This window comes from Gossypium hirsutum, chromosome A10, assembly GCF_007990345.1.
Source record: "Gossypium hirsutum isolate 1008001.06 chromosome A10, Gossypium_hirsutum_v2.1, whole genome shotgun sequence".
Classification (NCBI taxonomy): Eukaryota; Viridiplantae; Streptophyta; class Magnoliopsida; order Malvales; family Malvaceae; genus Gossypium; species Gossypium hirsutum.
Genome location: NC_053433.1, coordinates 14,953,838 through 14,980,209, shown reverse-complemented (window position 1 = coordinate 14,980,209; position 26,372 = coordinate 14,953,838). Strand labels below are relative to the sequence as shown.

Sequence of the window (26,372 nt, the reverse complement as noted above, 5' to 3'; positions counted from 1 at the left end):
TTTTTAAATTTTTTGATCTGGCTTGAAATTTGACATTAATAGATGAACACTGAAAAGAGAAAAAAATGAACACGGTTATCGTATAAGAAAAATTGAATTACATACTTATCTGAGTGTCTCTTTCAAGAATGTTAAACTAAACCTCGATAAAAATTAGATCAATTGATCATGATTCGATGTTTCAACTCACATTTTCACCTCACTAATTAATATACATATTACAACAATATAGTATTAAATGCAATTATTACATTTGATGAAAAAAAAATTAGATCAATCATAAGAGTATAAAACTTACAAAAAATCACGAGAATGAATAGCAAAAGCCGTTTTCAGACATGCGGGTTTGCAACACCTTAATGAGAAATTTACAGAACGTAAACCATTCGACACACTACAACTTTTTAGGTTAATCTCAAACTGACATGGGTAAAATAGATAAAAAAAGTATATTTTATATGAGACACGGCATTCAACATTCTATTCATGTCTTCAGTGTCATAGACAGCCAGTAATTTAGCGGCCACTATTCAAATTTCTTGATAAGGGAAAGGTCATTTAGCATTCTCTCGATGGCATCGTCGTCGTGAGCCCGTCCTTTAGTCTGCATATCAAAGACAATTAGTTGCTACAGGTTAAAACAAGTTTAACAATTTATATTAATTCTTCTAAGTTCTTGCTTAAAACAGTGAGAAGAAACCCAATAAATTCTAGAAATAAGCTTGGCCTCAAAAGCAAGGGATAGCTTCTGATGAGCCATTGTCCTTGTTTTCTTTATATATATATATATATATATAGAGAGAGAGAGAGAGAGAGGCCATTAAAACAACAAAATCCCCTACTTACGTGCTACACAATACATGTGAAAAGGATGCAGCAGTATAATCTAAACAGCATCCAATTGGTCTCATTTTTTGTGGTATAACTTATAGGGGTAGACAAACAGAAAGGCCCAATGGTTTCTTGTTAAAACTTACACGGCACAAATGCAAGTGAAGAAGGATGAACAAATCAATTACTATCCAGACAACGAAAAGATAAAAGGAGCATAAAAGTTGTAGAACTATACGAGTTTGATTAGTATTTTCACCTTGATGGAAGGCACCATAGCAATTGCTTCCTCCACAGTTTCAGGACACAGGTTGCCAAGAACACAAAGCTGCATAAATAAAACACAATATGAAGATTTTTCTACATGGTCATTAACATCATAATTCTAAGTTTAATGCTTTAGAAAGTATGGATCCTCACCTCGAATTCAGCTAACTGATATCTACTCAGAATTCTAATCATCAGTTAAGGTTCACAATAGAGAGGCAAGTTAAATATCCTAAGAAAAGCAATAAAATATGCGCAAGCATTATCGTCATAAGGAGGAAGTATTAGTTGAAGAGAAAATAATGCGATCTGCTTTAATCAGATAATAGAAGAGTATTGAAAACATGTTGAAACTTCCTTAAACTAACATCAGCTGAAGTTAGCTTAAACCTCTTTCAACTTTCACATAAACTGATCCAACAAGCCACAACACAATAACAGACAGTTCCAAAAGGACAGCAATTTATAGGAGAAAGGGGCACCAAAAAAGCTTATCAAGACCAGTAAATATGATATGTTTAAATAAGGTCTATTTAAAATTTATGGAAACTTAGAGGATACTCTCGAACTTGTCTCACAGCATCTGGATTTTTATAACGGCTAAAGCGTTTTACATACTGCAGTGACTTCTCGAATACCCTGTGAAACAAAGACAAAAGACAATCATTCATCGCATCAAGTGTGAACGGAAATACAGCAATAAAGGCATGCAATTTCCTATACACGTCCCATTAGAAGGTCCTTATTTTACAGTCAGGTTCCATTTTGTGAGCAGAATTAAGGATATAATATATGATCAAATTAAGTATATTGCCTTTTTGCTATCTTATTTTGGCTCATGCATAACCAGTGCCGTCAAGGCTTTAGCACTAGACAACAAAAGTGCCTTAGACCCTTTCAGGTGAGGCCAAATTAATCAGGCACATGTCTAGTTCACCTAGGTACACTTTTCTATAATGCGATAAGCATGAAAATGCCTGCTTAATTGAAGTTATCCCTAATTTCTTTTACCTTTTTCATTAGATATACCTTTACAAGTAAGAAAGTAGAGTATCTAAATCTATGATTCTCTATATTTGAGTATTCAACAAGAGACTTGAATCACAAGGAAATCATGCATATTGACCAATAAAAGAAATTGGATGTTTTGTAGATAAAATAGACTGCACTTTAGAGTTGATCACATATCTTAAGCTTTATATATCAAGATATATAGACAGACGCATACAAAAAGTCACACGTATACATATTGCTTTTTAATTCCCTTAGGTTAGGGCTTCTTTTGAGCCTTGCGCCCTTGACAACTCTGTTCATAACAAAAGTTCCATCTCTTTATTCAGCAAAACCCAAGGATAAATCCTTCACTCTCCCCACATATAGGTTTCTGCAATCATCTATACAGTATATAAAGTCCAACTAACCTTCTGATTGAAAAATATAGCAATCGGAGAAGAAGCTACATCCTAATTAATCCTATCATGTGCACCAAACAATAAGACAAATAGAAACAAAGTACATGAAACAAAGTACCATCCCAAAGACCAAAAACCGAAAGAAACTTATGTTTAGAAAGGCGCTAATGGTTCTTAAAAAATCATGTCGGCTTAATTAAACAGAAACCCCAGTAAGCCAATTACACAGAAATATTTAAACGAGGGGAAAATAGAAAGACCCAATTTACAATTGAGGTTGGTTTTGGAACTCACTGGGAAACTTGATTCATGGGATCGTCAGACATTTGCTGAAGCTGCTCATACTTATGCTCGAGAATTAAAGCCACTTCACAATTCATCAAACACTTCGCCTTCAAAAACTCTATCCATAACAATAAAAAAATAAAAAATAAAAAGAAATTAGCATGTGTGTTTTAATAATTTTAAAGAACAAGGAAAAGGAGGCTTACCTTCTCCAATTTTGAGCTCAGCAGCGTTTTCTTCCTCTTCGCCAGACATCATTAGCCAAAGATGGTTTTCGTCTGGAAGAAATATAATTTTGTAAAACCATAAAAAACGAAGATCAAAAACAAATATTTGTATGGATTTTCGCAGCTGCTTACCTGCTTGATTTCGATGCGTGAAGTCGGAGTGAAATAGTGAACAACGCGAATATAAGGACCTTCCGCCGTAGGCTAACAAGTTGTAAGTTACCATAAAGACCAATAAGAAATTGTTATATAAATAAATAAATATAAATTTTGTTACCATATAAAATATTGTTATATAAATAGATATGTTCAAAAATCATAAAAAAAATTTAAAATTTGGTATTATAAAATTTGCAATTTTTAATTAATAACTTTTACAATTTTTTTAAGAATTTTTACAAAGTATTTAGTTATATGGTTGGTTTTCAATAAAAATTTAAATATTTAGATATAAAATTAGATTTTTAATAGGAATTTGAGTAATAGTTGTAGATTTTTATAGTTCTTATAAGATTTTGTTATATAAATAAATGTAAACTACAATCATATTTACTCTAAAATAGGGTTTATTTTATTTTGGTCACTATAATAAATATTTATCAATTTAATCACTTTAATTAAGGTAATTACCCGAATTAGTTATTAATCCATTATTAAAGTTGAGATGGTGGAGGAGACCATCCATAGCCATAGATTTCCACTACTTACTTTCCTAATGAATTGATGACCATTTTAATTAATTAAGATTAAGGTGTTAAATCATGTTAGTGGGAGAGAAAAAATGGCTTAAAAGAAAACAAAGTCATCTTCATTTTACCCGTCTTTTCCTATCGTCCATGGCTAAGGAAGGAATTTAGCTTCTTTTTCTCTCCTTTGCCGTAAGCTTCCAAGGCTAAATTGGTAAGCTTTTTCCTTTGATTTTTCATGGATTATTAAGTAAAGATAGTTGGTAATTCAAGCCCAAGATGGTAAGCTTGAAATCATGAAGAATGTGGTAGGATACACTTAATTTTATAATAGATATGTTGGAAATGAAATGGATTAACTTACAATGTTGTTAAATTAAGTGAAAGTTTAACGGTTATGTTATTAGGGACTAAATTAAAAAGAATTGAAAGTTATTAAAAAATTATGACATGAATTGAAATTTAGAGGTTCCTAGTGAAGAAATATGAAATCGGTTTTTGATTCGATAACGAATACCGAAATATATGAGTATTTGGAAATTTTAATTTATAAGGATTAAAATGAATAAAATAAAATTCTTGTGTAATTAATATATTTTGATATGTTTGTGTGAAATTAAGATTGTCTCTATAGTCGAAGTTATCAAAGTAACTATAAATGAAGCAGAACATCCAGAGATAATGGAAAGCTAAAGTCAACATTGAGTGATCAATTCTAGTTTATACTTTTATAATTTGATTTCAATATATATACATATAGATGCATGCATAATTCAATAATAGAATGGAAGTAAAATGGATGTTAAAGTCGTACGTGACCAATTGGTATGTAAATTCTTTACTATGTGATATGATTGAGGCCGAATAAATGAATGTGTGCAAAAGTGAATATTCAATATGATAATTATATATGAAAATGCTTGTTATATGTGATTCAATTGTTATTTTAATGGAAATAAGTTTTGTGAAAATTATAAATGTAAGATGTCCTATTGATGTTGTCGGATAGAGTCACGAGTATAGTTGGCATGTCATAAGGTCCATTTTGATAAGTGGGAGATTCAGCACTATGCGCATATATATATTGTGATAATTCTCTAATTCACTAGGGGTTGAGAACGTATCACCAACTCAAATCCCATAAGAGTGTGAGCGAATTCTGGTGTGGTTGGTGAGTGTAAAAAATAAAATGTCGATAACGACAAGAAAACAAAGAAAAATAGAACACAGAGATTTTACATAGAAACCTTTTTGGGAAAAAACCACGGGCAGAAGAGAAGAAAATTCACTATTTCGAATTCAAATGATACAAGAGGAGAGACGATTACGTCTATTTATAGCTTTGTAAAACTATATTCTAATCAAAGTCAAATAGAAGTAATGCAGTAAGGTTAAAATATTTTATTCTAATCAACATCAAATAGATTAAGCATATTTTCCGAAAATTCATTAAAACTCAAGAAATCTTTAACGAAACTTCAAATTAAGTTTAGAAACCTCTTAATCATGTCAAAACTAATTGAAAAATACTTTGAAATAACGTTTTTTACTCAAAATCCCAAAATCCACCATTAACGAGCTAATTTTCATCCTTTATTCAAAACATGTGATTTAATGGCTAAAAACTTAGTTTTAAAGACTAATAACATTAGAAACTCATAAGGAATTGAACCGTTACCTTAGTTGACGAAAATCTAAACGTTTGAGCAAAAACCCAAAAAATCCAAAAGCTTGACAATGGAGAAAACTATGATGTTTTTGCTATTTTTTTCTTGGTTTCAATTGAGGTTTATAGCTTGAAGGATAATAAAAATCACAAGAAATAAAGTTTAGGAATCAAAATTGATTGTATAGTGCTTAGAGAAGTAAGGGACGACAACAACAATAAAAGAGGAAGAAAACTAACGTGAAACTTATAGGTAGGGGATAATATTAGTGTGATTTTTAAATTTTGGTTTAATTCCCTCTTAAAAACTCATAATTTTGACTCTTTTACAAATTAGTCCAATTTTCAAAATTGAAGGTCTTTAAAACTCTTTTTTCAAAAATTGATTTAATTTTCTAAAAACCATAGTTAAAAATATTATCGATAAATCATGTCGCAAAATTCCAAACACTCTAAGGCTAAAATCCCTAAAATACCCCTAAAACTCCTAGGCCATCTTTTGGGGTGTTACAATTCTCCCCCACTAAAAAGAATTTCGTCCTTAAAATTTCCCTACTAGCACATCAATTGCTTAATCACAAAATATGTTATTTCTACTTTTAAATTAACCATCACACTTTCCCTATGCATTCTGATTCTTATTCTCTCTAACTTTGTACTATTTTTCTTAATGATCCTAGTCACTACCACAAACTTATCCTGTAGTAACTTTACTAACAGTTTCCTCCACTCACTATGACATTCTCATCTAAATAATTCACAACCATTTTTTTCCTAACTCACTAGTCTCTATCGATATTTCCTATTTATTAGTTAATTCACTTAAAATTTACTAAGGCATAGGACCTAAATCTACAATGAGAATAAAATAAGTGATTACAAGGGAAAAAATACCCTCAATCTCAACATTTGAATCTTGATCATTCGGTTCCTTAATTGCATAAACCCGAGCTGGACCTTCAGACTCAACCGGTATAGCAATAGTATGAGCAACAATTCGCAACCCAACCAGTCTCCTATTACCTCTACCGTGACAATAGCCTCTAATAGGTGCAGAAGTAGGTGTCGAACTCTGAGTCTACGAAACCTCAACTCTATTTGGGAAATCCCTCAGAAAATATTCTTTCGAACCACACTTAAAACAACCACTTGTCAACTTACGACACTCACCCGAATGCCTATGCCCACAATGTGCACAAAATGGCAGAACTACCCAATGAACCACCAATACTAACTACAACACTATCTTGCTACCCAGATTGACTTGGTCATAACTCGTGTCGTGCAGTCCTATCAGAACCCTGAATATCACGTCTTCTCTTAGACAGTGGTCCAGATGCACCATCAAAAGTTCTCTTACCCAATTCAGTTACCACAGAACGAGGCAACTTAGCCAAGTCTCCTAAACTGCTTTAGCTTTCTCAATTAACTCATCAAACATATGTATATACTATGCTACCAAACTAACTCATCAAACATAAAAATTCAGTCTAATTTACAAATGAGTCCAATTTGCCACATAAACATGATGTCATAAATGACATCATCTATAAAAAAAATGTTTAAAATTCTTTCTTTCTTCATTTTGTTTCTATCTTCTTTCTTCTTCTCTTTTCTCTCTTCCCCTCTAGCTATTGTTACACTAAAAAAGAACTCATTTTTATCAAACCCTACACTTGCATTTCACTCTCTCTATTACCTTTTTAAATTACTGTAAAAATGAAAGCAAACCCATTTCTAAACGATACATTTAATCCATAAAAAAATACTTAAAATTAAATAAAAAAACAAGTTCACCCCCAAATGAAAATGCTAAAAAACAAAATAAAAAAAACCCAAAAAACTAACATCATAAGCACATGCATTTGAAATCCAGAGATTTGATGAGTTAATGAATAATAATATGTATAAAGTAAATAGCTTATTACTTTGTTGAATAACATTTTGCACATTACAGAATTAACGTATTGGAAACTAGTTTTCCTTGCATATTTCTTTGTTGTTCTTATTTTATGAAAAGAGATGAAACTTATTATCCAATTAGTTGAAAAAAATTACTGATTTTGTAAGCTTAAGTGAAAGAAAAAGGGGAAATCAAGTTATAGCAGAAAACAAAGAGAAAATACGATAACTTGAAACTTCGATGCAATAATTAAGAAATACCTTTTGTACGAAAGTACTTCTGAGGAACTTATGGTACTAGAAAGAACATATGTTTTCTCCCTACTTATTGGTTAATTTGTCCCCATTTTTTTATCTTTAGCACATATTTTAGCATTTTCAGTTCAGTAAATTACATTTTATAACTCAGTGGATCTTAGTCTATTTATCCTTAATTTTGTCATATTTTGGTACTAATGTTGCTATATGAGTATTTCCAGATTGCGCCTAGAATTGTCGCCACACTTGACAGCTGTCCGGATAAGAATAAAAATGTGTGAGCTGTCTAGTCTGGTATAACCAACTTGTACGTGCAGAGGTAGCATGATTCTAATGAAAGGGCACTTGTGCTATTTGGATAAATATTAATATTCACGTGAAAAGGAAGAAGGGGAGAGAGGCTTTTTGGGGGGGGCATTATCTTCTTCAACCTATCTTTTGAAGCTTTTCTGCTATGGCGACTTAAGTCTCATATGGGTGAACCGACATGAAAGGGATGCAGATCAGCTCCTGACGAGAAGCCCTGAATGCGACATAAGAGGGAATCAAGAGATTCAAGTCGAGATTGTCTAGGAATAGTATTCTCCACTTGTTTCTTTTATATTTCTTTTCTAAACAATGGTGATTACTTTCTATATCATGTTTGTACGAAAGTACACATGATTTCTGGGTTAAATGTTATTTTATTCCATCTTACTTCTACTGTTTAATCTTTGGGTTTGAATGTTTTTAGCATGGAAGTGTTATTGCAATCATTGGCACTAGAAAATGCATTGACATTTCAAGCTAACAAGCATGGCAACAGAAATTGCTTGAGGATTAGAGGAATTTAACCCACTTGTTCTTAATAGTGTTCCATTTCCATCATCAAAAGCTGTGGTTAATGTGCATGTTTAAGTCTTAGATTAAATATAGAAGTTAAGCTTGTTAAGATATTTATTGCAATTTAATGTATCGATAATCACATATCCTTTTATACTTTGTGAACACTTAGTATTTTGTTGAATATTCACATTGGGGATCCCAGTTTATCATTGTCATATTTTATCTTATTGTTTTCAAGTTATTGCTTCAACAACTACTCTTACAATTTATCTCGTTTCTATTTATTTATTGCATTGACATTGATAGACAAAAGACAACCATCCTCGTGGGATCGATATCCGAGAGACTCATATCTATCTACTATACTTGCATCGACAGTGTACACTTGCACATTTACGTTGTAACATTAAACAGTCGATAAATTTTTGGCGCCGTTGCCGGAAATGGCATTTGTTTGATATTTATTTTTGTTTTTTTATATAATATTTAGTTGCCACTAAATTTTTTCTTTTTGTCACTAATTTTCACATTTTTTTTAGGTGTTTGATGACCTGAAGCAATTCAGAGTTTATTACCAATTTTGGTCCAGAAATTGAAAGAACCGTTTGGGGGAGACTTTAAGAGCAAATGAATATGGCTTTACCAAGAAACAATGAAGCCATACTCTAGGTGCAGCACCAAAATGCTAATGACCCACCGTTGTTGCAAGACGCTCAAATACAAAACAGGATTATACAAGACTTTGTAGTACCTATCTTGGATGACTTACAATCGGAAATTGTTAGGCTAGCAATCCAAGTTGCGAATTTTGAAATCAAGCCAGTAATGTGTCAAATGTTGAATTCTAATGGGCAATATGCTAGACTGGCACATGAAGATACACGAGAACATTTTAAATCATTTTTATTGATTTGTGCTTCCTTCAGTCAACAAGGCATTCCTGATGACGCTTTGAAGATGTAATTATTTCCTTATTCCTTGCAGGGAAGAGCTCATACTTAATTCCTTGGGCTACCTGCCGGATCAATTACTTCTTAGAATGCACTAGCAACATAGTTTGTTTTGCACTTTAACCTGACGACAATCTCTGAAATGATATTGGAGCTTATCATTAGCTGGATGATGAGAATCTTTACACTACATGGGAACGTTATAAATTTTTTCTTTGACGTTGCCCAATGCACGACATTCGACAGGAAACATAAATTGAAATTTTCTATAATAGGCTAAATTCACACATAAGGAATCTTGTTGACGCATCAGCCAATTGGATTGTACTTATAATAATGCTGTTAGAATTCTTGAGAGAATTGCTCAGAAAGATTATCAATATCTTATCTCTAGAACTGCACAAGCAAAAGCTACTCCGGAAATTATTGAATTGGATGCAATATCTGCACTTAGTGCTCAAGTTTATTCTCTTGCAAATATGATAAAAAAAATATGCAAGGGACTAGTGACGTTGCATCTATACAAGTCGCTCAACAAGTTGGTGTTTCTACCTTTTGTTGTGAGATTTGCAGTGACAATTATAACTATGAAGATTGTCCACAACATGCAGAGAATGTTGTTTATGTCAATAACATCTGCAACAATTCTTATGGCAACTTTTATAATAATTCTACATGTAATAAAAAATCTTGGGAAACTCAGACTATTGGACAAAATGCTGTGACATTCTGATATGAGAATATATCCACTCAAGGCAATTATAATCCAAGACAAGGGAATTACAATCAACAACAACAGAACTACAATCAGCATACACAGATGCATCCACAACAAAGCCAGATGCATCCACACCAGAATCAGATGCAGCCACAACACTCTTCAATGCCAAATCAGCATGTTCAAGGGCATCGACAACAACAGTACACACAAGCTTCTCCTTCTGACTCATTAGCAACTATTAAGGCTTTAATACGTGAGCATATTACTTTAATAGAAACTATTTTGCAAGGGAATTCATCTTCTATTTGGGCATTGGAGGCACACTTAAGAAAACTTACTTTGAATCTGGATACTTGACCGCCGGGCACACTACCTAATGACACGAAAAATCCAAGTCCGAGGGGGAAAGAACACTACAAGGCTATCACTCTTAGGAGTGGTAAACAAACTGACGAGCTAATTATAGACTCTACTATAGCACCTCAAAATACTGATGAAGTGATCTCTGGTGAGAAGGTTGAATCTGAAGAACTTGTCAATGTACTAGATAAAGAAGTTCCACAAATTATCACTCATATTCCTAATGTCCAACCCTTAAAACTGTCAACGCAATCAAAGGTGTCGGCATAATCAGATGTATTTGCATATTTACTTTTTCCACAAAAATTCAAGGAGAATGAGGAGGATAAGTAGTACAAATAGTTCCTGAACACACTGAAGCAACTTCAGGTCAATATTCATTTAGTAGATGCTCTTGTGCAAATTTCGAATTATGGGAAATTTATTACGGAGCTCATGTCAAGAAGAAGAATCTCAGTGATATTGAAACTATTGCACTCATAGAATATTGTAGTGCTATTTTGACAAATAAGTTTCCCCCCAAAATGAAAGATCCTAGGAGCTTTAATATCCCATGTTCAATTGGCAACCATTATTTGGGTAAGGCTTTATGCCACTTGGGAGATAACATCAACCTAATGCCACTATCTACTTCCAAAAAGTTAGGAATTAGTCACATGAAACCTACTACAGTGACATTGTAACTAATAGATCGAACCTGAAGGGCAAATCAAAGTCATCTTAGTTCGTATGGATAAATTCATTTTTTCGGCCGATTTTATCATACTTGACTACGAGGCAGATAAAGTGGTTCCCATAATTTTGGGACGTCCATTTTTAGACACTGGACGAACTCTTATTGATGTTTACAAATGTGAACTAACCATGCGACTTAATGATGAGCACGTTACCTTCAGTGTTTTTGAATTTATTCAATGCAAAGATAAAGAAGAATGCCATACTGTTGATGTACTAGATGATTTAATTAAGGAAGAATTCAATGACCAAAGCACAATACTTTCTGCAGAGCTTGCATTGACATCTTATGATGAATTCTTAGACGATTATGATAGTATGGTTGAAGTTAATAATATTGAACTCAGGCATGGATGGCAAATTGAATCCTTAGACTTAGTCAACAGAATAGCTCCAATTTTCAAGTTGTTAAGAAAGAAATTATAAAATGGCTTCATGCTGGAATTATTTACCCTATTTTTGATAGCAATTGGGTAAGTCCAGTACAATGCGTTCCTAAAAAGAGTGGCAACACTGTGGTTAGCAACTATAAAAATGAATGAATTCCTAGACGCATCCCTACGGAATGGTGAGTCTGTATGGATTATCGCAGACTTAATGCTATCACAAGGAAGGATAACTTCCTACTTCCTTTCATTGACCAAATATTGGACAGACTTGTTAGAAGAGCCTATTACTGCTTCTTAGACTGCTATTCTAGGTACAATCAAATTGCAATTGCACTGGTAGATCAGGAGAAAACAAATTTCACCTGTCTCTTTGGTACTTTTGCTTTTCGCCGTATACCTTTCAGTCTTTGCAACGTACCAGCCACATTTTAAAGATGCATGATGGCAATATTCTCAGACATGATTGAAGATTTTTTAGAGGTTTTTATAGATGATTTCTCAGCCTATAAGAATGATTTTGATTATTGCACTGACAATTTGGATAAATATTGAAGCGATGTGAAGACACACATCTTGTTCTAAATTGGGAAAAAAGCCATTTCATTGCAACTGAAGGTATTGTGTTAGGCCATCTCATCTCTAGTCAAGGTATTGAAGTAGATAAAGCTAAAGTGCAAATCATTGATAATTACCTCCACCAATAAATGTGAAAGGTATTCGCAGTTTTCTTGGGCATGCGAGGTTTTACTGAATATTTATCAGAGATTTCTTGAAAATTGCAAAACCCTTATGCTCATTACTGGAATAGAATTGAAAATTCTTCTTTGACGATGCATGTCTGGATGTATTTATTCAATTAAAGAAGCAGCTAGTAAATGCACCCATTTTCGTTGCACCAAATTGGTCTTAACCTTTTGAAGTTATGTGTGATGTAATTGAGTCGTGGGTGCTGTTCTAGGACAACGCAAGGGAAAAATATTTCACACCATCTATTATACTAGCAAAACTATTACAGAGGCTCAAATCAATTATACCACTACAAAGAAAGAATTGTTGGTTGTAATCTTTACTTTCGACAAGTTTCGTTATTATCTTGTCGGTGCAAAGGTTACCATATTTACTACTCACTCGGTGTTGAGATATCTTTTTGCGAAGAAGGATGCAAAACTAAGACTAATTCACTAAATCTTATTTTTGCAAGAATTTAACATCGAGACAAAAGACTGCAAAGGTTTAGAGAATCAAGCTGCAGACCATCTGTCTTAATTGGAAGTTGGCAACAAAGATGGAAACAAACTTCAAATTTTTAACACATTGCCAGATGAGAGGTTATTTACTATAGATGCAACCCTTGGAATGCAGATTTGGTTAATTATCTAGTTTGTAAAAAACTCCCATTGGGTGTGACAGGCCATAAAATAAAAGATATCTTCTTGAAGTAGTGAAGTATCATTGGAATAGGCTGTATTTATTCAAGGAATGCAATGACAACATCATTCGGCATTGTGTTCTGGAATAGGAGATGTTTTTAATCCTGAGGCACTTTCATAATGCTCCTTACGAAGGTCATTTCGATGACATGCGAACTACTGCTAAGGTTCTCCAATCAATATTCTACTGGCCTTTATTATTCAAAGATGCCCACAACTTTGTGAATCAATGCGATAGGTGTTAACGCATTGGTTCTATATCCTGACGCAATGAAATGTTGCAGCAGCCAATTATAGAGGTTGAATTGTTCGATGTTTGGGGTATGGATTTTATGGGACCATTTCCTAGTTTGTAACACCCCAAACCAAGCGTAGACGTTATGGCCGAATCTGGTAATGTTACAATAGAGAGGTTTTAAAAACAGTGCAAAACCATTAAAGCTTTGTAACCCATTTTCGTTATTACAATTTTTATTGGAAACGTTATTTAATTAATTTATTTTCCAAATCATAATCTACAGCGAAAGTCTTAAAATTGTTATATTTTGGAAATCTAGCTCGTATTTTCAGAAATATATTTATTTTCGTAAGACCGAGATTGCAGTCAAACATTACAATAAAAGAATAAAAATGCATCCAAAACCAGATTAAAAACTAACAGTCCAGAGAGTCCAATAAATATAAAACTCCCAAAAATAGTTCTTAATTTAATTAAAACCAATATTTAAGGTCAGTTTACGATTTCGTGGTCACCGTGAGAGTCCATTGTATCGATCCGCCTAAGTCTGTGGATTACCTGAATAGAATAGACAAACAAACGTGAGTTTTTGTAAACTCATTGTGTAACCGAACAGAAATAAACATGCATTACAAATAGATATCACATACACAGTTAGATTCAGATTTAGACTCGGACTAAAGTCCTTTACAGATACAGATACAGATAGCAGATAAATAGAACAGAAACAGTGAGTCCTACCCCCATCCTCTACATACCATCTCCGACCACCCCATCACACCATGTGGGGTTAAAAACACCCACCCATCCCTACACACCATATATTGTCGATGCAACACATTACAAATAATATGCAGTCAAGTTGTCAGAATATAGGTTAAATGTCGCCATACAGATCACTTCCTCTACATATACAAACCCCACACCAAATACAGATGCAATAATAACAGATTTAATATGCTTGCTTAAACAGTACAGTCAGACATACATTTAGTATCCTATTCATATCAGTCTATTAGAATATCATAACACACAAAACAGGGTTTGGTTAACCCTTACCGACCCTACGGTAGGCCCATAGTCGACGAAATGACCAGTGAGACCCTAGGGAAAATTTCAAAATTATAAGCCCACATGCCCATGTGGCCCATACACCTAGATTGGCCTTACTCATGTGGCCCACACGGCCACAACTAAGCCATCACACGGCCGCACATGGCTATGCCTTCGTCGACCATACAACCGTGTCTCGTACACGGCCAACCACACGGGCAGACACACGCCCATGTGGCGTCGAAAAAATAGTTTTTTAGCTTTTACCAATGTTCAGTTTTCTCCGTTTCGAGTACACACTTGGTACATTTTTTATGCGAAAACAATCCCGAGCCGAACAACACCTAAAATCGAACAACAGATCCTCTAAAATTAGTCTTAATTCACAACTAAATGAACCAACAAACCGAAAATAGTTCAGAACAAGCGTTCATCACTTACCCCAAAACTCAAAGCAATTCAGACTATGATTCCGCAAGAGGAGAACCCCGTTCCTCACGATTTTTTACTGTCAAACACTCAAAATTAACTAACAAAAATAAAGCATAAAGATCGATTTGAGCAACTTAAGAAACGACTACCCCAATCCACACAAACTCACCCCTTACACTTACCAAATCACACAAAGCACCGAGGAATAGAAAATCAGAATTTAATGACAGATTTTCAAACCCAAGAAAGCAACAGATTTTTGCCAGAATAAGAAGAAAATATCAAAAAAATTTAAAAGAAAAATAAAAGATTTCCATACAATCCCCTATTTTTCTCCTACAAATCCCACTACTCAAAACTCCCTCAGAATTTTAGCTCCACCGAAACTCTATCAGACAACCGAGTAAAAATTAACATCCACACTTGTGCAGAGATTCGAACACAAGACCTCCAACACCCCAACTCCTTTACCACTGGAATGAGCAAGCTTATTCTGATATGGATTAACAAACAATTTTATAAAAGTCCACTCAACAGAGGTAAGGCTTGGATTAGAAAAAAAAAACAAAATTTGGCAAAGGTGACACTTGAACCCAAGACCTCTCAAACACACTCAGAATACTTAAGCACTAAAGCAGACACATATTTTTGTTAGATATTTACAGAACTAGAAATAAATTATATAGGGTGTTACAAAGTTCATTTGGAAATCTTTATATATTAATAGCTGTTGACTATGTCATTTGGAAATCTTTATATATTAATAGCTGTTGACTATGTCTCGAAGTGGGTTAAAGCTGTTGTAGTCCTAAAGGATGATGCAAAGACAGTGCTTAAATTTTTTCACAAGCATATACTTACCCGCTTTGACACACCAAAGGCATTGATTAGTGATCAGGGTACACACTTTCATTGCAACCAAGTGTTAGCTGTACTGAAGAGAAATGGAGTTAATCATAGAATGGCTACTACTTATCATCCGCAAACTAATGGACAAGCCAAAGTATCGAATCAACAAATTAAAAATATTCTTGAAAAGGTTGTGAATCCTTCGAGGAAAGATTGGTCTTCCAGACTAGATGATACTTTATGGGCATTGCAGAAAGCATACAAAACTCTATTAGAGATGTCACCGTATCAATCGGTTTTTGGAAAAGTATGTCACTTACTAGTTTAATTGGAGCACAAAGCAATGTGGGCAATTAAGCAGGTGAACATAAACTATGAAGCTACTGGAAAGAAAAGGTTTTTGGATATCACTGAACTAGAGGAGATTAGGCGAAATGCCTATGAAAACGTTGCAATTTAGAAGGAAAAGACCAAACGATGGCATGACAGAATTATTTTACGGCAATAATTTATCGCGAGTTAACAAGTTTTATTATTCCATTATAGACTGAGATTGCACCCGGGTAAATTGCGCTTACGTTGGTCTGAACCTTTCGAATTTGTCGAAGTATTTCCTCATGGTACAATCAGAATCAAAGATTTACATAAATGACACCAGTTCAAAGTGAATAGACAGTGGTTGAAACACTATTTTGGGAATATTAATCAAAAGCAAGCAATGACCATTAAATTGGTCGAAATGTTTTATTTTTTATTGAATTTATCATTATGTGATTTTATTTTATTATTTTTGTTCAAGTTTGTTTTACTTCTTTTATTTTTTTTATAGAATAATTAGGTACCATTGTCGACCTAGTTGGGATTTATTTTCAACGTAGTTCATACTATTGTACTATCACTTATGACTCATCAAGAGGAAGAGAAAGCACTTCAAAGACAAAAAGCCTAAGAGGAAGAAGAAATATTGTGCAACCACATTTGTGGCTGAGAGAAACTGAGTTAGTTTCTTTTCATTTTTTTAGCTGTAGTGTTCATGCATTGTACGTAGATGTAATTTTTATTTTGTTAGTGCACATTGTCGTTGCATTTGTAACAGTCCGGTTTAGACCCTAGTCGAAATAGTGGTTTCAAGACCATAAATTTGAGTCAAAAAGACATTTTAATATTATTTTCTGTGCTTATAATATGTGAATTAATATCTGTGAAAGTTTTGTGTGAAAATTTTATTGTTTGTGTGCCGATTTGATAAAAAGGACCTAATCGCATAAAATGTAAAAGTTGCATGCTATATGTTAAGTGTGCCTAATTTTTATGTCTTATTAAAAGAGAGGTCCTTATGATTTTATTTTACCATAGCTATGGTTAATGGACATTAATGACCATCCATTAAGTAATTTTATAATGGTTTTACAAAGGTTATTATAGTAATGAGTATATTATGTTAATTAAAATAAAAAAGGCATGAAATTATGCCATGAATGTTCATGTTGCCGAAAATTGAATAAGAAAAAGAAATAAAAACTCAAGCTAGGGTTCGGCCTATTTAGGTATGTATTTTGCTTTATTTTTGATAATTTTTACGTTTTTGTGATCGTTGCTTAGTAATCTTTCAAGCCCATGCCTTAATTTCTGAATTTGATGATGATTTTAAGTTGTGCCATTGTTGATAATGTGAGTATTATGAAGTTTGATGATAGTGAATGAAAGATATGTGTTAGATAACTATGTTTTGTATTGGGATTTTTGATAGAATTGAGTATTTTGGACTAAATTGTGAAAATGAGAAATTGAGGGGCTAAAATGTGAAATAAATGAAATACGTGGGCTTATATGAGCTAAGTGAATATTCGTCCAAGCATGTATATATAGAAATTTTGTGTATTTTGTGATTTTATGAAATAGGGACAAAAGTGTTAAAATGTGAAAATGTGAGGGTTATTTTGTAAAATGCCCTAAATATGTGTTTATGGATTGATTTGAATGTATATGTGATTGAATAAGCTAAATTTGAATGTTTTTAGATCAAGAACCAAAGAAAACGGAATTAGACCGGGGAAAGTCGAAAGTTGTCGAGTAGTGGATTCTGTTCGTTCGAGTCTGTACGAGGTAAGTCAATATAAAAATAAATGTGTTAAATTTAATTATTATTACTTATATGATATTTGAATTGCGGTGAATGGATATGAAAGCTGAATATATGAAATCTGAGAAAGTTTCGATAATGTGACGAAGTCCGAAAAGTCTCGTACGAACCATAGGAATAACTAGGGTACATATGTCATGACATAGGATTTTTGATATGTAATTTCATGTAATGCCACGTTTGGGACGTTGGCATCGATTTGAAATTACGTGTAAGACCATGTCTGGGACATAGTCATCGTATTTGATTTCGTGTAAGACCCTGTCTAGGATAGTGGCATCGATACTTGAGTACATGTAAGACCACATCTGGGACCTTGGCATTGTACGAGCTTTTCAAGTTATCTGCGTATCCTATTTGATTCCGTACGATTCAACGGACACTCCGAGAAATGAATAAATATATGAATGTATATTTGCTTCAAATACGTATGAACTGTATATGGAATTTGGTAATGAAAGGTGAGTATAAATATGATCTTTTGATATGTGAGCTACATGGAATTGTGATGGACTTATGAGCAAATGGTTATGAATAATTGAGCTAAATGAGAAATATGAACTTGCTTTTGAGTTATGCCATGATTTATAAGAATGATTTGGTTTACAATTGTGATATGTGATAAGTTTATTTGTATATGGCTTACTAAGCTTTTGAAAGCTTACTTTGTGTTTGTTTTCAACTATTTTATAGATATCGAAGCTATCGGGAGCTCAAGGATTGTCGAGGATCATCACCACACTATCAAACTCTATTTTGGTACCTTTTGAAAATATAAATTTGAAATATGGCATGTATAGGCTAGAAGTATTTGAGATATGTTTTAAGTTGTGAAGTGTAAATTTAGCCATGTGATATGGCTTGGTTTTAGTTGTGTTTATATATTTTGAGTATAAACTATGTGATAAAATATTTCTAATATGATGTGTTCATAGATGGCCAAGAGAATTGGTCAAGTTGGTAAGTTTTTAATATGTGTCTATTTTGAAATTTGGTAAGATTTTGACATGAGATTGATTGAGTAAATTAAGGTTATGAATCTTATTTTTGGTATGACTTTGGCTCATGTTTTGGTATGTTTTGGTATGAATTAATAGCATGAAATTGGTTTATTATAATATGGCATGATTGGTGTATGATTTGGTTGTGAATTGGTTGAAAATTTGGTATAAAATGATTTGGTTTTGATGCTTGTAGGGAGGACCCTTAATGGGTGGCATGTTGGCCTTGTAAATAGCCTATTTTTGCCCACACGAGTAGGGACACGGGCGTGTGTCTCAACCGTGTTACTCGAGGGCCATTTTGAAATGTGCCTGAGCAGACCACACGGTTGCACACATATGGGCGTGTGCTAGGCCATGGGGCCAAGTCAGTTTCGAGCACGGGCTAGACACACGGGCGTGTGACTGGCCGTGTGGCTAAGTTAGTAGCCTCCCTAATTTTCACACGGGCGTGTCATGTGGTCGTATGGATAAGTCAGTATGTATGCCCTATTTTGCCACGGCCTAGACACACGGGCGTGTCTAATACCGTGTAAAGCACACAACCTGTTCACACAGGCGTGTGACCTTTGTAACTTAGAAAAATGTTTAAGTTTTGAAAATTTTTGTATCTGCTCGGTTTAGTCCGGACCTCTTTCTAAAGCATGTTTAAGGTCTTGTTGACCTAGGAAAGGGACTTTATGTTGATTTTTGACTATGATGCTAAGATGTTTGTGAAATGTATGCGAAATGTTCCGATATGTCCAGTAATGCCTTTTAACTCTAGTCCGGCAACGGATACGGGTTAAAGGTGTTATAGCATTTCTATTGTCATTACATTTTAATTTTAGTGTATTGAGGACAATGCAAACTTTAAGTTTAGGGGAATGCATATTGGGTTTGGAAATACACCCACATTTCAAAAAAAAAATTTGAGTTTAATGAAGTATGCAAGGTTTATTAGTGGTTAATGCAAATGTGTTTAAAAATTTTTGTTACATTCGATGCTTAATTCTTGAATCATGTGAATTATCAATGAATGAGTTGGATAAATTTGACTGAATGTTGTATCTTCAATTATTTGATGAATGATTTAGATTGCATTAGTAATGGATGCCTAGTAGCATTCCTTAAATCTTGAATGAATCTGCCTTTTACAGCTGTTTATATATATAAGTTATGAATAAGAGACACTCTAAAGTGAGTGTGTAACGTCCCAAATTTTATGTTTTTGTTTTTGTGAATTTATGACACACAAGTGTTGATAAACCGTAATATATACATATTTTTACGCCATGCTTGGCATATTTATGGATGATTTTTCCTTGGTTTCATTGAATTCGATGCTCCTAATCCTTTAAATTCATGTTTTATACTTAGGCAAGCATTGGAAGGCAAAAAGAGCAAGAAACTGGCCAAAAATAGACAAAATGGGCCTAATTTAGCATGGCACACAACCTAGGCACTTCCACACAAGTGATCCACACGCCTGTGTGTGACACACGGGTAGACCACATGCCGTGTGTCATGGCCGTGTTGACACAAAACCAAGTCAGAATTACACACGGCCTGAGCACCTTCACACTGGCGCGACACACTGCCGTGTCCCTGTCGACCCTAAGTCTAACTCTACTTAGAAAAGGCCAATTTTGGGCTAATTTGGGCATTCCAAAGTCTATGTAAAGGCCCTAGAAGAGGATTAAAGGGGACACGCAGAGTTAAAGGCAGAAAATACTCAAGGACAGCCATCAAAGTCACCTCAAAGGCAGGATTTACATCAAGACTGAAGATTTCCATCCAATTTCCTAGAAGTTCTTTGGATTTCTTTATGCTTTGTTGTTTTCCAAATTTTGAGATGTTTTCCATTATTATTATAAACTAAACTCCCTAAATACCTAAGAGAGATAAAACCTAAGATGGATCTTATTATTATTTGAGTTATATGATAAATACTTGTTCTTTTTTTAATTGTGAACTTAACCCTTGCTTTAATATTCCAGGATATTAATTCAGGTTTTTGATGTGCTTATTTAGTGGAGTAAAAGTCTCCGTTTAAGAGTAGATCATTCATAATTAAGCGGAGTTTCATGCAATCCTAAAGATAGGACGACATAAATCTGCCGGATTAGAGTCAAATCTAATAAGGGAATCCATAGATCGAGTTAATGCGACAATAGGGGTTTTAATTAGAAAGAGATTTCAATTAATCAACCTAGAGTCAGTTGTTTTTAGTCTCGAGAGAGATATTAACATAAATCAGGGATTTCTACGGTTTAAGTCAAGTGATTAAATTGTCTAACTCAAAGGTAATAAGTGAAGTCTAGGTGGATTCTTCCTTGGGTATTGTCTTTTCTATCGGTTTTCTAAAAAGTATTTCCAACTTTAATATCTATCGTAACCTTAGTTAGTTAGATAGTTAATTGTAGTTTTAAAACATCCCTTTCATTCTTAGGCTAGATAATAAAAAGATAGTAATTACTAGTACTTTTAGTCCTCGTAGATACGATATTTCTAGTCTCACCACAACTATACTACTGTTCAATAGGTGCGCTTGCCTTAGTCAAATTTTTAGTTAGTTTTACGATCATCAAGTTTTTTGCGCCGTTGCCGAGGACTAAGATATTAGGAATGCTTAATTTTTATTACTTTAGCCATTTTTAATTATTGCAATTTAATTTTGTTTTTATTTTTAATTACTAATTTTTCTTTTCTTTACATCCGACAGGTTTTTATAGTTTATGACTAGAAGAAACCCGTCAGGACCTCTACTTTTCGATAGTGAAATTGAGAGCACAGCTCACAGAAACTGAAGAGAAATAAGGCGAAGCCTACAATACATAGAGGAAGGGCAAGAGGATGATATCCATACTATGACTGAGGAGATGGCTGATAATCAAAATAATCCGCTACCTCCTGTGGTTGCTGCAAATCTAGTAGATTAAATTCCTGCTCCTCGTACTATGTATGATTATGCTAAACCTACTTTAACAGGAATTGAATCGAGTATAGTTAGACCTGTTGTCGCTGCAAATAATTTTGAAATGAAACCTAACACGATCCAAATGATGCAACAGTTTGTTAAGTTTGATGGTTTGCAGGACGAGGATCCAAACACTCATTTAGCAAATATTCTAGAATTCTACGACACCTTTAAGATCAATGGCGTTCCTGACGATGCCATTCGCCTTCGGTTGTTTCCCTTTTCATTCAAGAATAAAGCTAAACAGTGGTTGAACGCGTTACCTCGAAGGTCAATCACCACTTGGGAACAAATGACCGAAAAATTTTTGCTTAAATATTTTCCGCCAGCTAAAATGGCTAAATTACAGAATGATATCTCTTCTTTTGTGCAGATGGATTTAGAAACACTTTATGATGCATGGGAGAGATACAAAGATCTATTGAGAAGGTGCCCTCACCATGGATTACCCCTTTGGCTACAAGTTCAAACTTTTCACAAATGGTTAAATCCCTCGACTAGACAAATGATCAACGCAGCTGCTGGTGGAACTATCAATAACAAAACACCAGAAGAGGCTTATGAGTTCATAGAAGAGATGTCACTGAATAATTATCAGTGGCAAATCATGAGGACAAAGCTGACAAAAGCAGCCGACTTTTTTAACATCAATTCGGTAATGCAGCTGCAGGTACATCCAGTAATGCAGTACGATGCAAGTGGAGGTGGATTAAACAATTCAGAATATCCACCCTATGGCCCTAACATGGAGAACGAGCAATTGAACTATATGGTTAATAATCCTTGACCTCAAAATAATCCTTATAGTAAAACTTGCAATGCAGGTTGGAGGAACCACACAATTTTCTCATGGGGAGGCCAAGGAAATTAACGACCACCACCCCCTTCAGGCTTCCAACAACAACCTTACCAGCAAGAGAAAAAGCCGAACCTTGAGGAAATGATGACAAAGTTTATTTTAGTAGTGGAAACCCATTTTTAGAACACTGAAACTGCACTTAAAAATTAGCAAGCATCAATTCAAGGACTCGAAATCAATTTGAAAACTAGCTAAGATGATTTCAGAAAGACCACTAGGGAATCTACTAGTAACACTGAACCCAATCCAAAAGAGCATGTGAAAACAGTTACACTAAGGAGTGGGAAAGTGTTAGCTGAATCTGAAAAGAAGCCACCACAAGAAGCTAACAGAAACAAAGGAGAGGAGGTAAAACCCGACAACAATGAAAATTCAGTACCGAAGGAGTATAGACCACCAATCTCATATCTAGCAAATTTGAAGAAAGACCGCATGGATGCACAATTCGGTAAATTTCTTGAACTCTTTAAACAGTTGCATATTAACTTACCCTTTGTTGAAGCTATCTCGTAGATGCCTACATACGTAAAATTTTTTAAGGAACTTTTGACAAACAAAAGGAAGTTTGAAGAATTGTCCACAGTAGAACTAAACGAGGAATGCTCGGCCATACTCCAGAGTAAACTACCAACCAAACTGAAGGATCCAGGAAGTTTTACTATTCCCTGCTTAATTGGTAGTTTAAATGTTGAAAAGGCATTGGCTTATCTAGGGGTGAGTATTAATCTGATGCCTTACAAAATTTTCAAGCAACTTGGTCTTGGGGAACCGAAATCCACTAGGATGAGTATTCAAATAACTGATAGATCTGTTAAATATCCTAGTGGTATTATAGAGGATGTGCTTGTAAAAGTAGATAAATTTATATTTCCTGTTGATTTTGTTGTGCTTGACATGGATGAGGATGTTGAGGTGCCTTTAATTTTAGGTCGTCCATTTTGAGAACTACTCAGGCTGTTATTGATGTGGGTGATGGTAAACTTGTGCTTAGGGTAGGTGACAAAGAGATTATTTTTAAAATATATAATGCCATGAGATTTTCTAGGGAACAAGATGATTCATGTTATTTTATTGACTCTATTGATCATGCTACTCAAGATTCTTTACAGGAAATCGTACATAATGACACGTTAGAACTGTGTCTTGCCCAAGGAAAGGCGGTAAATGACAGTGATTCTGCGATAAGTAAGATAAAAGCTGAACTAAATGCCAATGAGCCCTCATTGAGACATAAGAGCTATGAAGACATTGAGGTAAACAATGAATTAAAGTTAAAACCCTCTGTTGAAGAACCTCCTAAATTGGAATTAAAGCAACTACCAAATCACTTAGTGTAATGCCCCGTACCCGAGACCGTCGTCGGAGTCGAATACGAGGTGTTAACGGACTTAATTCATTACTTATACAGCTCAAATAATTTATTTTTAAAACTTCCAGACAAGCTGGCAATCTGCATTGTAGTCGCTTAAAAATTCATATCTCGAGTTCCAAAACTCAAAATCCAATTCTGTAAATTTTTCCTGAAACTAGACTCATATATCTATCTACTAATTTTTTCTAGAATTTTTGGTTGGGCCAATTAGTACAGTTTATTAGTTAAAGTCTCCCCTGTTTTAGGGTTCAACTTCTTTTACCTCTGTGTATTTCGAACCAGATTTCTCTCTGTACGAAATTTCAATGACTATGCTGTTTATTTCTATTAAAACTAGACTTAATAAGAAATCTGTATATAAAGAATGACTTCTAATTATTTTTTACAATTTATAGTGAATTCTTAAAGTCAGAACAGGGGATCCAGAAATCACTCTAGCCCTGTTTCACAAAAAATCAAATATCTCATAAAATATAATTCATATACCTGTTTAGTTTAACCCATATGAAAATAGACTCATTAAGCTTCGATTCTTTAACTTACTCATCATTTAAGTCAATTTCTGCTATTTTTAGTCATTTTTCAAATTCACATCATTGCTATAGCAATATTCTGTTTTATAACAAATTTCACTTTACTATAGATATCCATGGACAAAATAGCATTTTAAACATACATGGCATCAAATATGATTTAGATTGGCCATTCCAATGGTTAATCATTCACAAACCCTTTTCTTACCAAACCATAACCATGTCATAAAATCATTTACACAAAGTGAGTATTTTGCCATACATGCCACATTCAAAATACACAAGCCATTTTACCAATTTAGGCCTTCGAATAGTGTGAACGAGTCTTTGACCTATCCCGATTCTCAAGCCGGCTTGTCAACAACTACAATGAATGAAAATGAGGGGGTAAGCATAAATGCTTAGTAAGTTCACATGCAAATAGCAAGTAACATAATCATGCAATTCCACATAAAACATCATTTGCATAAACAACATCAAGACATTCGTGTTTCGTTTGCATTTAATATCTTTCTACAATTTCATCATACCAAGTTCTCAACCCGAGGATTTAAGCACATACCTGTCAAATTTTCTCATTCACCACACTTACCAATATATCACATTCGTTTTAGGCATTCTTCTCATTCACTTAAGATTCACCCGTTGAACACATCGGAATATAATTCGAATACGCGAATTTCATGAACGTAAGTGCCATACCTGCAGCTAGACAAACTCAATAGCCTACGGAACTTATGTAGCCAAGCTACCATGTAACCCGCCCATAAGTGAACTCGGACTCAACTCAACGAGCTCGGGCGTTCGCATCCATAAGTGAACTCGAACTCAACTCAACGAGTTCGGAACTCAAATATCCTAGTGACATGTCACTTGTATTCTAATCTATTCCCAAGGTTCAAATGGGCTTTTTCCTTGATTACACATCTGTGCCGTCTTTCACGGAATATCGAAATCGATACTTTGGTGATAGATCATACTTATCAAGTAATTCACATAATTACATATTATTCAACAATAACCACAAAATATAACATTTAATGGTAATAATAAGCATCATATCATATAAACAACATTAAATTGCTCAAAATGACAATTATGTTGCTACATTTACACATGAACTTACCTCGATACAAAATATTAGCAATCGAGCCTATTCTTTGTAAACTTTGTTTTTCCCTCAATCGCGACTTGAATCTCGTTTCTCTTTATCTATAATGCCAAATTAATCTTATTTAATACATACATTCATCAAAATAGTCTTTAATACGAACTTTGGCAAAATTAAATTTTTGCCCCTAAACTGCATAATTACACTTTTGCCCCTAGGCTTGGGAATTAAACTTTATCCTTTATTCTTATGTTTTATGACATGCTGATCATTTTTCCCTTCTATAGCAACATCAAATTCACACTCTAACATGCACTTATGACTATTAGGTATTTTTACCGATTAAGCCCTTTTACTCGTTTTCACTTAAAACCGAGTAGTACAAGCTTTTTAACATAATTTAAAACCTCATATTCTATCATAAAACACCAAAATACACAAATTTCATCTATGGGTATTTTTCCAAATATGAACCCTAGGTTGAATTATTGCTAGCATAAGCTTAATCGAGCTACCGGGATTCCAAAAACGTAAAGAACATTAAAAACGGGGCTTGGAATCACTTACTATGGAGCTTGGAAGCTTGAAACAAACCCTAGCTATGGAGAACCCTTGAAATTTCGGCCTAATGAAGAAGATGGACAAAAATTGGCTTTTAATTTTGTTTTTAATTCATTTTAATAACTAAATGACCAAAATGCCCTTCCTACTAAACTTTCAAAAAAATCCATCCATGTCCAATTTTTGTCCAAAGACTTAGAAATTGGTCAAATTGCTATTTAATACCTCCTCATTAATATTACAAAGCAATTTCATACTAAAAACTCCTAGAATGCAAGTTTTGCAAATTATTCGATTTAGTCCCTAATTTCAATTTA

General features: G+C 34.0%; 1 protein-coding gene and 1 non-coding gene across 2 annotated transcripts; both read right to left on the bottom strand.

Annotated features, from left to right (window-relative positions):
• Positions 1-229: 229 nt before the first annotated feature.
• On the bottom strand, positions 230-5,514 carry LOC107897505 (DNA-directed RNA polymerase II subunit 4). Its single transcript, XM_016822988.2, has 8 exons — positions 5,387-5,514; positions 3,155-3,226; positions 3,002-3,073; positions 2,805-2,913; positions 1,660-1,737; positions 1,252-1,285; positions 1,091-1,159; positions 230-604 (listed from the first exon to the last, which is right to left on the bottom strand). The coding sequence occupies exons 3-8, from the start codon at positions 3,051-3,053 to the stop codon at positions 527-529; spliced, it is 420 nt and encodes a 139-aa protein (XP_016678477.2). The 5' UTR covers positions 3,054-3,073; positions 3,155-3,226; positions 5,387-5,514; the 3' UTR covers positions 230-526.
• A 16,446-nt stretch (positions 5,515-21,960) lies between these two features.
• On the bottom strand, positions 21,961-22,066 carry LOC121208840 (small nucleolar RNA R71). The gene has a single exon (XR_005903964.1). It is a non-coding gene; the product is annotated as a small nucleolar RNA R71 (small nucleolar RNA).
• Between the last annotated feature and the right edge of the window lie 4,306 nt (positions 22,067-26,372).